This window comes from Danio rerio, chromosome 23 (assembly GCF_052040795.2).
Source record: "Danio rerio strain M-AB ecotype USA chromosome 23, GRCz13ab, whole genome shotgun sequence".
Taxonomy (NCBI): domain Eukaryota; kingdom Metazoa; phylum Chordata; class Actinopteri; order Cypriniformes; family Danionidae; genus Danio; species Danio rerio.
The window spans coordinates 15685037-15702387 of NC_141043.1; the positions used below are offsets into that span (position 1 = coordinate 15685037).

At 35.2% G+C, this 17351-nt stretch overlaps 1 protein-coding gene across 3 annotated transcripts in view; it reads right to left on the bottom strand.

Moving 5' to 3' along the window:
- The window catches only part of adcy6a (adenylate cyclase 6a), a 137835-nt gene that overhangs the window by 53294 nt on the left and 67190 nt on the right, over positions 1–17351 (bottom strand). For all 3 annotated transcript variants that reach the window (XR_015523279.1, XM_087306681.1, XM_087306682.1), the window contains 4 exons: positions 17037–17186; positions 5284–5405; positions 2594–2705; positions 1128–1255 (listed from right to left, as the gene is read on the bottom strand). Coding sequence is in view for 2 of the 3 variants with exons in the window: in XM_087306681.1 (XP_087162807.1) it covers positions 1128–1255; positions 2594–2705; positions 5284–5405; positions 17037–17186 (512 nt within the window). In the remaining variant the exon portion in view is untranslated. The remainder of the gene's footprint in view (positions 1–1127; positions 1256–2593; positions 2706–5283; positions 5406–17036; positions 17187–17351) is intronic.

Genomic DNA, 17351 nt, shown 5'->3' on the forward strand with positions numbered 1-17351 from the left:
TAATAAATCTGAATCGTTGTCATCTCTTTTTTCTTAGCTAATAATAATAATAATTACTTACAATTATATAGTGTTTTTCTGAACACTTAAAGTGCTTTACACATTTCTGTAATTTCTGTAATGAGCAATCTCCTTATTCACTACCAGTGTGCAGCATCCACCTGGATGATGCGACGGCATGCATATTGTGTCAGACCGCACCCCACACACCAGCTGATTGGTGGAGAGGAGACAGAGTGATGAAGCCAATTACGATATGGGGATGGTTAGGGGGACATGATGGACAGAAGCCAGTGGGTAAATTTGGCCAGAAAGCCGGGGTTAGACCCCTACTTATTTTTGAAGGACATCCTGGGATTGGACCTCGGTCTAACGTCTCATCTGAAAAACGGCACTCATTGGGCAGTATAGAGTCCCCATTAATATATACTGGGGCACTTCCAGCAGCAACCTGGCTTTCCCATGTAGTCTCCCATCCAGGTACAGCTTGGGTGCTGCCCTGCTTAGCTTCAGTGGGCAACTATGTGAGAGTTACAGCTTCCGGCAAGCTAGCTGTATTTCTATAATAATCTACTTTATTCAGCTTAATTCTTTTTTTAATTTTACCTTTAATAAATCTAGGGGCGCCGATGTGTTGCTATTTTCAGACTATCGCAAGCTTAATTTTCCCATTTTTTTCCATCCTTAAAGAAGCAAAAGTGGATTTGGACATGCCCTAAAGCTTTTGAGCCATGTGCTTTAGACTTTGCACCTATATCGTTAAAATAGAGCACTAGTTGGTTAGGCAACAATTCTGATATTACAGATATCAGATTTGAAGATTTGAAGTGTCTTTAATGTTTCAGAAACATTTTGAGAAGACAAAAGGAAAGAATATAAATACAATAATATTCTATGATCATTTAACTGAATATATTTATGTGAAAATGAAATACATACAATATAAAGAAAGAGTGAACAGTAAATGTTATTATATTTTGTTATTATATCGTGGTAAAAAATTATGTAAAAAATTGGTTTTAATCTAAAAAATACACATTCTAATGTAAGAGAAAACTTTATAAAATACTATATATAACTATAATACACTTTTTTGTGTGTGTAGATGAGAGCTAAGCAAGACTCACGAAATGGCTTCGATCATGTCGACCCCCATCTCCACACAGCAGTGAGCATGATCTGCTCTGGGCTCCGGCAAACCAGACACACAGTAATAACAATCCCCTAGAATCTTGATCCGCAAGCAGTGGTTCTCCTGCACACACACACAGAAAGAGAGAAGTTAATAATAGCTTAAACAGGTTCACACTCAGGTGTAAAAAGAGGCTGGTCAATCTGCTTAGCAGTGTTAGACACATTGCTTTAAAAAAGTAATTATTGATAGTTACTAGTTACGTCTCATAAATAGTAAATATGTAGACAGTAAAGTTTATTTATAACGCGTTACTTCCATCACTTCTGGTGTTTGTGCGATACATTTACACTCGCAAATACCAATAAAGCCTCTTCAAGACAACAAACAAAAGCTTTATGAGGAAACATGACGGCGAAAACCCGATCTTAAATGAAGTCGAAGCAGAATCAATCACTGTAGGCCTCAGAGCAACACAGCCCTGTTCAACTCAATATTTGAGTAAATGATACATAAATGCTGTTACTTGATCAAATACTGAATAAATGATTGTTTTAAACAAATCATTTTAGTGATTAATTCAATGACTCTCCTATTATAGAAGGTTCTTAATAGGTTCAAATTGTTTTCAAATCAATAATTCAAGTGAACAATTTAATAACTTACTAAGAATAACAGTCCTGGATGTAGGTTGTAGGTTCCTGATGAATTTATGTTTTTAAAATAATCACTTGAACAAATGATTCATTGACTCACTTATAAGACATCTATTAGGTTCCTGAATGAACTATTGTTTTAAAAATAATCATTTAAGAAAACAATTCAGTGACTCCCTTATTATAACTATCATTTTTCAGGTTCCTGATGAAATTCTTGTTTTTGAGCCAATCATGCAAGCAAATAATTCAATGACTCACTCATAATAACAGTCAATTGTTTGGATCCTAAATGAATAAGCATTTTAAACAAATCATAAATAATTCAGTTACACTTGATATTAAGATGTGTTTTTAAAAAATCCAATCACAAGTTGTAATTGGGTCTAAAATATTTGCAACAGATTTGATTTCTGATATGACCATCGATATTTTATGCATCACAAAAATGTGACCCTGGCCATCGACCTTTGCTTTTATGGCAAAAAACATTAGAATTTTAAGCAAAGATTATGTTCCCAAAAAAATGTATTTATTTTCTTGTATTTGTATTTGAAAATGTATTTTATTTTTTATATCTTTGTAAATTTAATATAGTACATATATCAAAAACTTGATTAGCTAGAATCTGATTAGCTTGAGAAGCTAGAAACTTCAATTGGAACTTTATTTGACCCTTAATTTTAAGCTTTGTGGTCACAAATATAGATTTCTTTGAATCACAATAGTTAATTTTGCAGATAATTCTGCAACACAAAAACATCTGAAAAACATCTTTGGAGCATGCGTTATAAATCATTCTTACCGATGCTAGTTTGTCAAAGCGGGCGAACAGCTCGTTTAGAGTCATGACCAGCTCCTGAGCAGTGCACTGAGACGCCAGACTAGTGAATCCCTCGATGTCTGCAAACAGAATACTGACACAGAGAGAGAGAAAGAGAGAGAGAGAGACAGAAATAGATTAAACAAAATTACGTACAAAATTATCTTGTGTACTTCTATTGTTTGAGAAACACTCAACTTTAAACATTTGAGATTTATCATTTTTAAATCCAGTTAGCTGATCTCCAGGTCTGCTAGGAACACTTTTAGCTTAGCTTAGCACCATTAGCATTTAGATAATTGTCCTATTTAAAGCTTGAATTTGTAGTTACATTGTGTACTAAAAATGATGAAAAGTAAAGATCAATAGAAAAGTCAAGCTTTACATTTAATTTTTTTTTTATAATGAGCCTTTAGACCAGGGGTGACCAACCCTGTTCCTGGAGAGCGACCTTCCTACAGATTTCAGTTGCAAGCCATATCAAACACACCTGTGTGTAATTATCAAGTGCTGTTCAGGTCCTAATTAATTGGTTCAGGTGTGTTTGATCAGTGTTGGAGTTGAACTTTGCAGGAAGGTTGATCTCCAGGAACAGGGTTGAGCACCACTGCTATAGATTCATTTTGATGAATGTAAACAATAACAATGGTCCTAATTTATTTCCTGTTTTGCATTTTTAATTTCCAGATATCAATAAATTATGTAATGACAGCTGTTTTAATTTAATGATACGATTACACTCATAAAATAGTGAAATAGTTTGAGAACAAGCAGAAAATGTTCATGGGCCAATGGCATCACCACACATGCTCCTGTAATAAAATGCTTTTGTAATATAGATAAAAAATAGAGTTAATAGAGACACATTATACTTAACAAAGAAAATTCTGTGAGCAAAACGGTCAATAGTTTCATCTTTTTATGGTGGAGAAGTAGCTGAGATTGGGAATCACTTGAGCTGTTGCATTCACTATGGCTGTGTAGTAGCAGACGCTGTGGAGCACTTTAATTGAATCATGGCTTCATTTCGCTATCTTCTAGGGTTAGCACTAGCGTGGTGACTGATAATTAACTATTGGCTCTCTCACCATCATTAGCTGACCACCTTTCAAAAGAAAAGCCCCACTGCTCCCATTAGCAGTTGCCAGAGGTGGAGTAGAAAAAGCTCAACAGAAAAAGTCAAGATAAGAAAAGAAAGAAACACAGGGCAACAAGAAATTATAAAAGCAGAATAGCTTAGTTAAAGGCTAATGCTAATGGTCAAAGGAGGTTCCAAATGGTCTTCAATAATAACATGTTTGAATGAGTAGGATACTGATTTCCTACATAAACTTTTTTCTGAGACTAAATTTCTTAAATCAATCTAGCAAATGGCTAGCAACCACCCAGATGATCATGGCCAATACAAAGCAACCACCCATCAAAGGGCTATGAAAGCCTCCTCTTTCGGTTCAAGTCCACCTCAGAATTTCTCAAAAAATGCTCCGAGATGGGCGTGGAGTGCTGCGAGCAGAGAGAGGAGCGAGCATGGCCAGCTGAACAATGGAAAAAGAGAGGAGCAAACAACTGTTGTCAGTTGGCTCACAAAATGAGACACAAACCATAAGGAGATGCATAATTTTATAGTTAACAAAGTTAAAATGCAAAGAAATAAACAGTGATTTAATGCCCTGCTACATTTGTTTTTCTAATTTCATAGACACATAAACACAATTTGTTATATCATTATAAATATAACCATGTAAACTCTCTAAACAAGGAGGACTACTCTCCTCCTGAATACCCGGGTCTGAATGCAGACACAGAGGACAGCAGTGCAGCAGGTCTCTTGCCCTGTCTATTTCAACTATTAACCCTGCCATTAATCTGGAGGATTTTAAAAGTAGACAAACATAGCAGCACATATATAAACGATGTGTCTGAATGGTAACGAACTAAACTGATAAAAGACAAAGTTTGTGATTCTCCAATTCTAGTACAGCTCTCTCGACAAAGATGCTTGCTGCAAACCAACAGCTTTGCTGTATCAGTCCTGACAGAATCGCGGGGAATCACATGCAACAAGCTACGTCAAATATGGAAACAGACAAACGTTACAACTCTCCATGAACGCCTAAATACTGCTTTGCCGTACGCGGACACGGTCTCACCCAGTCATTTGGTCTCACAGCTTGGCAGGTCTGCCTTGCCTTCATGCTTGCACATGCTCTCATAAATAATTAATATGCAGGGTCTTCTCATAGAATAAAAAACTCTGCTATAAATAATAATGAGAAATCGACGCATCATCACTCCAGTAGCAGATTTGCGCTACGTCACAGGTTTTGTTTCCACCCCAAAAATTATTTTAAACCCGGAAAATGAAATTAGATGACAAAAGCTTAAAATCAACCAGTTTTCCATGAAATTAAAGCTAACAGATGCATCTAGTAACTACAGTACATAACAATAAACACATAACAGATGAACAGCACAAGCTTTGTGATTGGTCGGCTTGGTAGCGCTGACAAGTGTGGGCAGGACCAAGAGCAATAACTTTCAAGCTGTTTCAGACTTGACGATTTCAAGTCTGACTTCAAGATTTCAAGATTTGACAACTATCAAACTTTCTACCTTGCCAGGCCAATAGAAGAAACCCTTGGCATGGTTTGACGTGTGACAGTGATGCTCACCTGACATTGTCGTGCTTCTGGATGTAGATCTTGTGAAACATCATGTCTTCTTTTTTAGCGTTGATGTCAGCCTTCATCTCCATGGCAACATGCCTCGGCAAGACAGACAGCAACAGGCGCTCCTGAAAATGGTAGAGGAGAGAAAAGAAGAGAGAGAATGTGTGAGCGATATAGAAAGAAAGATTACAGTGCAATTCTTTCACTGAAGACCAAACATCCTTTCAAACATCGGCATCAGAGTTCATATATACAGGTGACTAGATTATATTTTATTACACCTCTGTATGAATTATAAACAAAGAGTAATGGCAATTGAAAGGTGTTCTCAAAATGAGCAAAACGTTCAATAGTGCAGTATAAATAGCATCATGAAAGTATATGTTAAATTGGCATGACAGTAAAGTCAGTGTTAGTCTTAAGGATAAATATATAAGCTAGAGTGCTACAAAACAGTCATACAATTCCGATTGTAAGATATAAACATCCAAAGCTTGCAGTTTGTCACTTTCACCTAAATAGTTGAAGTATTTTAAAATTTTTTATGTCACCTCATGCTTCAGGTTCCCAACAAATCTTCTGACCAATCAAATGCTCTCTAGTTTCTCCCAAGACCCACCCCTTCCTGACACTATTGCTATTTGCACTTGAGCTCAACCACTTTCAATGGAAGAGCTGTGATAAAAACAAATGCTATTGCTCGGTACAAATGCTAGGTAGCCCCACAGCAAGAAGGTCGCTGGTTCGAGCATCAGCTGGGTCTATCGTGTTTCTGTGTGAAGTTTGCATGTTCTCCCTGTGTTCGTGTGGGTTTCCTCTGGGTGCTCCGGTTTCCCCCACAGTCCAAAGACATGCGGTATGAGGTGAATTGGGTAGGCTAAATTGTCCGTAGTGTATGAGCGGGAATGAGTATGTACAGTATTTCAAAAATTTTAAATAAAGAATGGATTGCTTCTCTATGGCCAACCTTAATAAAAAATAAATAAATAAATAAAAAAAGGTTTCATAGATGAAAATGTTGACCAAACATTATAATGATGTTCACAAAATGATACAATCAAACATTTTGCTAATGTTCACATAAGAAAAACACAATTAATTTATTTATTTAAGGATATTTTAATCTTAAAAAACATTTGAATTTACTGTTTTTGTCTTATGTGAATTTTATTTTTGTATGAAAACCTTCAAATGTAACATTAACATAAACATTTATAAAAAAGTCACATTCACATAAAAAGTTGACACATTGCATGTTTTAAATGTGAAAAGAACATTCAAAACTTTCTAAATTAAAAAAATGTTTTAATAAAAAAATTCTTAAATATACAACAATTAAATGTAACATACCTCTCAATAATACTGTAACAATACTTAAAATAATGTTTTTTTTTAAATGGCAGAACTCAATTGTCCTTTAATATCTGACTAATAAACATGTTGTTTATAAATTAAAAAAGATATTTTAAACAATTAAGTCGAAAACAAATTTTTCATGTTTTAAAATGTCAAAAACAAACATTTTTAAAATAAAAAATGGTTGTTTTGAATTTTGATATAACATTTACATGTAACATTCTAATAATGTTTTCAAAATAATAAGAATGGAGCTGGGGTCCGTTCTTCGTACGTGGATTACTCAGTTAGCTGGATTTGGATATTGACGATTTGATACGATCCAGGATCGTTTCGTTCTTCAAAGCTGATCCGAGAGTTGTTGTCATGGCAACAGTTCTGCTAGGTCAAACCTGATCGGGAGCAGGTTCAATTCATATAAACAGGATTAGATTGGCTCAGTTCAAGCAAAGATAATACAGAAAGTATGTTCCGAATTCTGATATTTTCTTACAGTAAAAGTTATATACACTTGGGAAAATGGTACATATTTTTAAACTATATATATATAAAGTTATAGTCATTAATAAATAAAGTTATACATATTAATAAAATGTATGGAATCTGCACCCCCGAAATGAAAATACAAAGACTGCCATCTGGTGCAAAGAGAAAACTTATTGATATGAACTTTTTAGATCGCTTTAGTACAAATTGTGTATAATAGAAATGCACAATATGTGACTTTTTTTTAAAAGCAATAATACATTTATGCAGTCATAAACATGTTTTGATAGTTAATATGCCAGTGATTTGATGCTTCACAAAAGTTGCAGACACCTTTACCAATATGAAAATGCTTTTGTAAACAACCAGTTATTCTTTACACCGATTAAAAAACGGCTACTATTATAAAGAAAATCTTTTCTAAATGTGGAACTAAATACATTGACTTGCATTGAAATACATGAAGAATACACTTGTCTTGACACATGAAAGTGTAAAGCCTGCAGCTCACAACAAATGTGGAAAGTTCTTGCGTGTCATATTTAACAAGCCGTTTACTGCTAATTTGATGTAATTTTGCTCACATGGATAATTGAATATTAATCAGATGATGTCATTACGCTGCTGTGCCGTCAGCCAATCGTTGCATTGCTGATCATGATTTCGAGGATCGATAGATCTGTCCTTCACAACACACGCAGCGATCTCAGATCAGTTCATCCAGACATTCTATTCTGATTCGCGAACTTGTTTGAAGAACCAAATTAGCGAGAGATCAGTTATCAAGATGAAAAGATCCAGAATCTGCCAAATAATCTTAGATCATTTAAGCGAGTCACGAAGAACGGTCCCCTGGGGTCCGTTCTTCGTACGTGGATTACTCAATTAGCTGGATTTGGATGTTGACGATTTGACACGATCCAGGATCGTTTCGTTCTTCAAAGCTGATCTGAGAGTTGTTGTCATAGCAACAGTTCTGCTAGGTCAAACCTGATCGGGAGCAGGTTTAATTCATATAAACAGGATTAGATCGGCTCAGTTCAAGCAAAGATAATACAGAAAGTATGTTCCGAATTCTGATATTTTCTTACAGTAAAAGTTATATACACTTGGGAAAATGGTACATATTTTTAACTATATATATATAAAGTTATAGTCATAAAATAAATAAAGTTATACATATTAATAAAACGTATGCAATCTGCACCCTTGAAATGAAAGTACAAAGACTGCCACCTGGTGGTGCAAAGAGAAAACTTATTGATATGAACTTTTTAGATCGCTTTAGTACAAATTGTGTATAATAGAAATGCACAATATGTCACTTTTTTTAAAGCAATAATACATTTATGCAGTCATGAACATGTTTTGATAGTTAATATGTCAGTGATTTGATGCTTTACAAAAGTTGCAGACGCCTACCAATATGAAAATGCTTTTGTAAACAACCAGTTATTCTTTACACCGATTAAAAAACGGCTACTATGATAAAGAAAATCTTCTCTAAATGTAGTACTAAATACACTGATTTGCATTGAAATACATGATGAATACTCTTGAAACATGAAAGTGTAAAGCCTGCACAACAAATGTGGAAGGTTATTGCGTGTCATATTTAACAAGCCGTTTACTGCTAATTTGATGTAATTTTGCTCACATGGATAATTGAATATTAATCAGATGATGTCATTACGCTGCTGTGACGTCAACCAATCGTTGCATTGCTGATCATGATTTCGAGGATCGATAGATCTGTCCTTCACAACACACGCAGCGATCTCAGATCAGTTCATCCAGACATTCTAATCTGATTCGCGAACTTGTTTGAAGAACCAAATTAGCGAGAGATCAGTTATCAAGATTAAAAGATCCAGGATCTGCCAAATCATCTTAGATCATTTAAGCAAGGTACGAAGAACGGACCCCTGGGGTCCGTTCTTCGTACGTGGATTACTCAGTTAGCTGGATTTGGATATTGACGATTTGACACGATCTAGGATCGTTTTGTTCTTCAAAACTGATCTGAGAGTTGTTGTCATAGCAACAGTTCTGGTAGCTAAAACCTGATCAGAAGCAGGTTCAATTCATATAAACAGGATTAGATCGGGTCAGTTCAAGCAAAGATAATAGAGAAAGTACCGAATTATGATATTTTCTTACAGTAGTAGTTATATACACTTGGGAAAATAGTAAATATTTTTAACTATATATATATATAAAGTTACAGTTATTAATAAAATAAATAAAGTTATATTAACAAAACGTATGCAATCTGCACCCTCGAAATGAAAGTACAAAGAGAAAATTTATTGATATGAACTTTTTAGATTGCTTTAGTACAATTTGTTGTGTATGATAATAGAAATGCAGAATATGTGAAAAATATTGCTGATCATGATTTCGAGGATCGATAGATCTGTCCTTTACAACACACACAATGATCTCAGATCAGTTCATCCAGACATTCTAATCTGATTCGCGAACTTGTTTGAAGAACCAAATTAGCCAGAGATCAGTTATCAAGATTAAAAGATCCAGGATCGGCAAAATCATCTTAGATCATTTAAGCAAGGTACGAAGAACGGACCCCTGTTCACATTCACATAAAACCAAATATATATATATACATTGGGAAAATAGTAATTTCTATTAGTGTTACTAATACTAATTCTAGTAGTGATTTCTAATGCATGGAACTCACTGAAATTCCATGCATTAGAAATCACTGAATATTCCAGGAATTCCATTCAATTAAGACTGTCACATTTTCACTATAAAAATAAAATGGTTTATAAATGATTTACATATTTAGAGTAAAAAAAAAAAATAATAAAAGAACATGTAAAAATGTATCATCTTTCAAATTGAGTTTTTGGCCAATGTATCACACTTAAAACTTGAACATAGCGAGGCGGAGAGAGAGATAGTTTGTAACATTGAATCCACTGAAGGCAAACTGAACCCAAGTGCAGTTTATTTTACAACTGAGCAAATTCAAAACAAACAGAACTAAGCGATGACGTAAATTACACTCGACCTAAACAAACCCGACCAGAAACTATAACAGAAGTCACTAACAGTATGCTACAGTCAACAAAGCTCAACAAGAGACACGGAAAACATGAGAGCCATAAATATACATGAGCTAATGAGTTAACGAGGAACACCTGAAAACAATTAAGAGAAAAACAGAAACACGATGAGACAAAGCTGCACAGAAGACTTGCCCTGCATCTGAACATCTCTGTTTTATAGTGTGCAAAAAAACTGTTTGTTGGCAGAGTAGTACATTACAGATTTAAAGGGGACCTATTATGCACAAGTCACTTTTATAAGGGCTTTAAACACAGTTGTTTGGAAACAATGTGTGAATAAAATCAGTTCTTAATGGTAAAAATGTATAACTTTTATTTTTTATAATCACAGTTGATAAAAACAGTCTGTACAAACACTTTGAGTGACATTCTCCATTTGTACACGTCATCAGAGGGTGACAGCCCCACACATTAATGACAATCTCTCCCTCATTAGCATAGGATGTTAGTCTTGTTTTGAATCTGCCATTATGCTGACACACAGGCTCTTGTAGCTCTGCCCTCTTTTAAAAAGAGCATAATCTCATTTGAATTTAAAACGATAGTTACCAAAATGCCACAATTAGGATCAAAGCCTAAAAGGGGCCACTTAAAACAGATTTAAAACAGTATTTTGAGCTGAAAATTCACATACACATTTTAGGGACACCAGAGAGTTTTTTTGCACCTCGTAAAATGGGGTATAATAGATCCTTTTTAGGGTATGTGAATGACTTCAGGTGAAAGTCATGACTACACCAATACATTGAGATACTAGTATTTTTTCATTTAGTTCTAATACTTATTGATTAGCTACTGATGCTCATTCCTTATATACTAGTTCTTATTCTTTAAGTACTGGTATTCATTTGATATTAGTTTTTATTTCATTCATTCATTTTCTTTTCAGCCTAGTCCTTTTATTAATCCGGCGTCGCCGCAGCGGAATGAACTGCCAACTTACCCAGCACGTTTTTACGAATCGGATGCCCTTTAAGCTGCAACTCATCCACACACACACTCATACACTACGGACACTTTAGCCTACCCAATTCACCTGTACCACATGACTGCGGACTGTGGGGGAAACCGGAGCACCTGGAGGAAACCAACGCGAACGCTAGGAGAACATGCAAACTCCACACAGAAACGCCAACAGACCCAGCAGCCTTCTTGCTGTGAGGCCACAGCACTACCTACTGCGCCACTGTGTCACCTAGTTTTTAATTATATATACTATTAATACATTATATTGCATATTACTTATTGACTAGACACAAGTACTTATTAGTAAGAAGTAAGGCCCTATTCAGAATACACAATTTTTATTGTTGGTTACAATTAGGGCTGTGTGATTTCAGAAAAATATCTAATTTTTTCAGAAAAATGTCAGATTTTTTGACAGATATTGCGATTGCGATTTAATTCGCGATTTAATATTGTAGTCAAGCTTCAGCTCAATAATCTGTATTGTAGCTTCCTACTGCTAAAATGCAGTGAGTCTTAGTTAAAAAAACTTAAACATTTATTCAAGTTTGTTAATAAATATTCAGAAATCAAACACTCGTTTTTTTTTTTTTAAAGCAAACAGTAAGAACAAATAAAATGACCTTACCTTTCTGTAAACAAGTTGAACTTAAATTAGGAGGATAGTGTAGCTTATTATACAATCAAAAAATAATAGTTATATAAAAAATACAGAACACTCAGCATAGAAATGCGCCTGATAAGAGCCTTTTTGTAGCTTATATTGTCTAAAACACAATAATCATCAAAGATGCTACACAAAATACCATGACGTTAAACATACTGCTGTGTTACTCCAAAATGGCTAAAATAGGTGCGAAATCAAAGTGTGTATCTCCTATCCTGCATTTTGATTATTTATTTTTTTTAAATCCCTCTTTAGCCACTGCATTAAAAGGCACTGTGTCTTTAGCGAGGTAGTGCGTTATGGCAACCAGCTGTTTGTAAGTTCCTAAACTAGAAGGTAAAGTCCACACCAGGTGCTTTGTAACCACTAGTTAGTTTAGCTAAAGTAGTTAACATGTTCTAAAAGTAAAACATAGTCATGCGTACAGTCACATTGAATGACGTAATATCCAATAACAAGAATTTAAAGTGTTTAACTGCTTAAAAATGCATAAATATATACATTTTCATATGAAAATGAAGACAAATTATATTTTAATTGTACATTACATTACAGTCAGTCACTACAGATGACGCACATACCTGCATCGCGAGCTGTGAATGCATGTGAAATACACAAGTTATCAAAACATTTAACTTTCATTTATTGTGACTAAAATATTCCCATATTACTGACGTCCTGTTTTTCTTTAGTATTATTTCATCTATTAATGCTTCTGAAGCGGCAGATGCCATCATCCCTCTCGTCCGTGCTTTCCTGTTTTTTGGGGGGGGGTTGTGTGTGTTTCACATAGTTCAATTCTGCAATCCTGATTGGATAAAGTTAAAGTGTGCACACTTAAATGGCTAGTAAAGCTGGATTTATTTTGCCTGGTGCCGCATCACGCACCTCCATTGACTGTGCATGCACCTCGCAAAACAGACGAGGCTTTTATACTTGTCGCGTTCAACGTTGTGATATTCTTTAAAACGACAAGGGGCGGTCAAAAGTAACCGACTACGTCATATCATTAATATCATTCAATATTTTTAAACGAATAATTTTTATTAATTTAACAAATTATTTTAATGATTATATAAATGTTTATAACCATTCAAGATTTTTTTACAAGAACCATTCACTTGCTTTTGGTCATATCTCGGACGGTTTTACCTATTAAAGTTTATTAAATTATTAATGACAAGAGAATATGGGTTGCTCTACAAATATATATTTTTTATAATGGAAAGAATAAAAGCCAAAAAAAAAAAAAAAACACTCACTAAAAAATACAGATGTTTTTTTTAGACTTAGCCCAATCCACAATTCACAGATTACTGTCTACTGGCTAATTTTTGTTCTATACCTATGCTTAAAAGGCAATAATGGTCAAACATTCCAGACTATTATCATCAATAAAGCCTAGAAACAGAGGATCAGTATATTGTGAACGGATAGGTTCAAATATTCCTTTCCAGTTATCAAAGAAATAATTCTGTGTCTTTATTATAGTTTTGTAATTATTAAATTGTTTTAAATTCAATATTGTAATGTATACACCAGTGTAAAACCTATGAAAAGTAGAAAAAAATATATTCTGTAATTGTGTACCTGGGTCTCCACTTTTGCCATGGCCTCTTTTGGCTTTAAGAAACTTATCCCTCAGGTTTTTCCAAACCTTTTAACAAAAACTTTCCTCCTTTCCTATGACTTGTAATTTCTAGCCAAGAATTATTGATTATCTGGTCATAAAGATGTCTGCACAGGCGTACCCGTTTCAGACAAAATCTCTTTAAAGAGTGTCATACTCAACTTAAATCAGTTGAGCAAACAGTGCTGAAATCATGTCGCACGCACCCAAAGCAATGTCACATTTGCCATGTGCACTCAAGTGAACTAGCAGACGCATCGAGTATAAACCAGGCTAAAGACTGTCACACACAGATGCCATGCACGCGTTTACTCTGGGCGGGGGAAACTAAATAATACATATTTCATGTCACAGCCTCTTGTGATTAGCTAATCGGAACGTTACAAATCACGATTGTAATTCGATTTCGATTTCGCACAGACCTAGTTACAACAGTTAATGTTTCAAAATTGTGTGGGTTATTCTATGTGTTGTGGGTACCAAATATGCCAGACTATACGTTGTTTCTTGATTTGTCATCACATGATGTCCACAACATGCATTCTGTCTCAAGGAGCCTCATAAATGATAAATGTCTCTGTAATTGTCTGATTTGTTAGCTTACATGGTAATTCCAGTGCTCACTCACTATGCTGCAGAAGTGAGTTTTGGGAGTTTTTATATCCTACTTAGAAGTTTAAATAAACTTTATCATGACTAGGTGTCACTAGTAAGATGTGTTGTAATGACAATCACAAAAGACACTATAATATCTATTAAATAAGTACTAGCAACTAAGAAATACATGTATATATTTTGCAAATATAACACACTGCATGTGTAAGCTGACCTAATCTGCTCCTACGTCATTAGCTACATGGAACAAAAGATCCTGCTTCCTCAGCAGCCAATAAGCTAGCTCCTCAGCATTTTAAATGCCTCGAAGTTGTTTTACACTTTCAATGGCCAGGGCCCCTTCTCCACCCCAGCTCCACCTGTGTTTAGATTTGCTATGGGGTTACATATATATTATGTTTGCAGCAGCATTGTTTTATAGTCTCAGAATGTATGTCTGTGAATATACTGGCAGTAGGAAGTCTCAGTACTTGCTCTGCCATAATAATTAAAGCAGCAGCAGCAGCAGCAGCAGCGTAGCAGATTTATGCCGCAACGACCAAATGCATCAACATTGCCATATACATATTTATTACCATACTAAATCTCTAAGAGAGTTGTCATGACAGAATAGTATCTAATAAACAAGTACTAGTATCTTAAAAAGTATTAGTACTTAAATAACTGAAAACAGATAGGATGTTATATAGATTTGACTATAGATCTATAGCTATAATGGCAGCACAACTCTCTGAACAGTGGCACAAGGAAATCAAACTCAAAAGTTGAAACGGGTGAAAGAAACAGCGTGCCTCGCGTTTTACATGTGCTTTTAGATGCAATATGTGTACAGTCCCTAAAGGTAAACGCAAGCCTGCATCAGGGTGATCCGTATTGAAACGTAATGTTGGAGAAGTACTGTACGTTTAAAAGTCCAGTAGGCTGCCTTACTACCTTACCCCGTTGAAAACATTTTGTGATTTTGGAAACAGCATAGGTAGCCTATATAAACAAAAATATCGAACAAAATCCATACAGACATGACAGTACACTGTGTAAATGATAACCTTTTCCTGTTAATCAGAAATTGCTGCATATTGGTTTTAGTATGCAGACGTATATATTCAAATCATATTGGATTTAGTTAGTATATTTTTTAAAGAGGATTCAATCAGCTGTTATAAATTAATCTTTGAATGAATTAATTAGTCATTCTAACACGTTCACACTAGGTTGCACTAGAGGGGAGTGATAACTGAATATATTCCAGGTCATCATAGAGCAAGTGAGTTGTGTTTGGTAGAGGGAACAGCATGGTGAACTCTATATATACACATTAGATGTTGCCTACCCTGTTGTTGTCTTTTGGAAGGAATGCTTCAATACCGCCATTTAGAGCGGTAGCGCTCCTTTGAAAAGACTGCGGGACCAAGCTGCAGTGGAGGACTTCGGCCATCCAAGCTGCTGTGGAGGACTTCGGCCAAAGATATACACATATATCTATGATCTAAAGTTTTCCAGAGGTCAGTGTGCAATTTTTAAATTTAAATTACGAAAATTATAATTTTACATCACTTTTCTACATTGATAGATAAGTGATTGCACAGGCATTCCTGACAAAAAGCTTGTGTTTGTGTGTATAGAAATGTACTATCCACCCTCCCTGTTAAATTTGGTCTAATCTGTGTCCTGAAACACATCCCCTCTCCTGCTTTCACTTCTCATACTGACGGAGGGAGCGATTTGTTTGTGAATGAATCCCTGTCATGAACGACTCCTTCACTAGCCGAAAATAATTAGTTCCTGGCACGGCAGCATCTTGTTGTTATATATATATTTTTGCATTGCTGATTTTATTCAACAAAACAAGCATAAGCCAAGTATTTTGTGCGAGTTGGTGCTACTTTGCCTTATGGTAAAAGCAGTAAGTGATTGTATTATCATCAATAACATTACCTGTTTAGCTCATAAGGTCATAACATACAAAAACGTAAAAAACAAAATCTTACCTATGAAATGTTTAGTCTTAGAGCTTTGTTTACTTTGTTTGCTCTTTACTACAGTACATACGTAGACAGCGATAAAGTCCAGCATCTTCACTTAGTAACACTGTCTTGACTAGTGCAGTTAAATGACATTATGGTGAGAGCACTGTACAAATATGGAGGCACTATTGACGCATACTCAGGGTCCCTATGCGTTATCTGTGGTGAACTAAGGCTACCAACCCACTCTGCTTCTGACATTTTTGTGAACATTATTGTTTCTGCTCAAATACAGGACCTGTTGTCCAGGAGGTTTCAGATGTGGAGGACTACATGGTGATCGTTGATTGGGTTTCAGCAATTTTTATGCTCATCATCAACGAGTAAACTCTATACTGAGACTTATAATGACACAGTCAGTGACTCTTAATTACTCATGGAGCTATTGTTTTTCCAAGAGAGAGGCGGTGGATATCATTGCATCTCACTCAAACCATCTAAACAATATTCACCTCACCATCTATATCATTTAAACAGACTGTGTACTTTTAATGACTGTTTAGTAGTGTATATTGATTGCTTTTGTTTGTGTGGGCTATATTTACATGTAGAGAAATTAAACAAGAAGGAAAGGGAAAAAAACAGGCTTATGAAGTTTTGAAATTTCAGTATGTGTGAAATAAAAATTCTGTGAACTCCCTCGGTGTAACATCTTGCATACAAAGAGAGGTGTTACAGTATGCCTACACTGTTTTTTTTCCCTTAATTTGCTAAAGCACACACATTTGTTTGTGAGTGTACACAAAAAAAGTAGACACCTAACAGATTTGATTGATGTATTGCTCTTATCTGTGCAATCAAAACTAAAAGTTTAATTTACGTTCTTTTCAGCGTTATCAGGAGAAGATGCCTCAAAACCCGTATTCGCGGTCTTCGACCCCTGGGGGTTAAGAAGGGACTTGTCATCCTGTACTGACCTGCTGCTGGTTTTCTCTCTGCAGGTGCAGTCGGGCCTGGATGTATCCACGTGTCTCCTGAAAGGCCTGTCTCTGAGACACCTCTGCTGGGTAATGTGTGCAGATCCCAATGATGTTGGTGCACAGGAAGATCAACACGTTTGCGCTTAGCTGTGGAGGGAAAACGAAAAACAGATTCAGTGTCAATAGCTATTTTTGTTTTAATGCACATATTGAAGTATAACATCAGAAACAAATATGCAAATGTGGTATAAAAATTTCAATTACATTTTAAAAAAAATACATTGGTATACAAAAAAATGGTATATTTTCTTA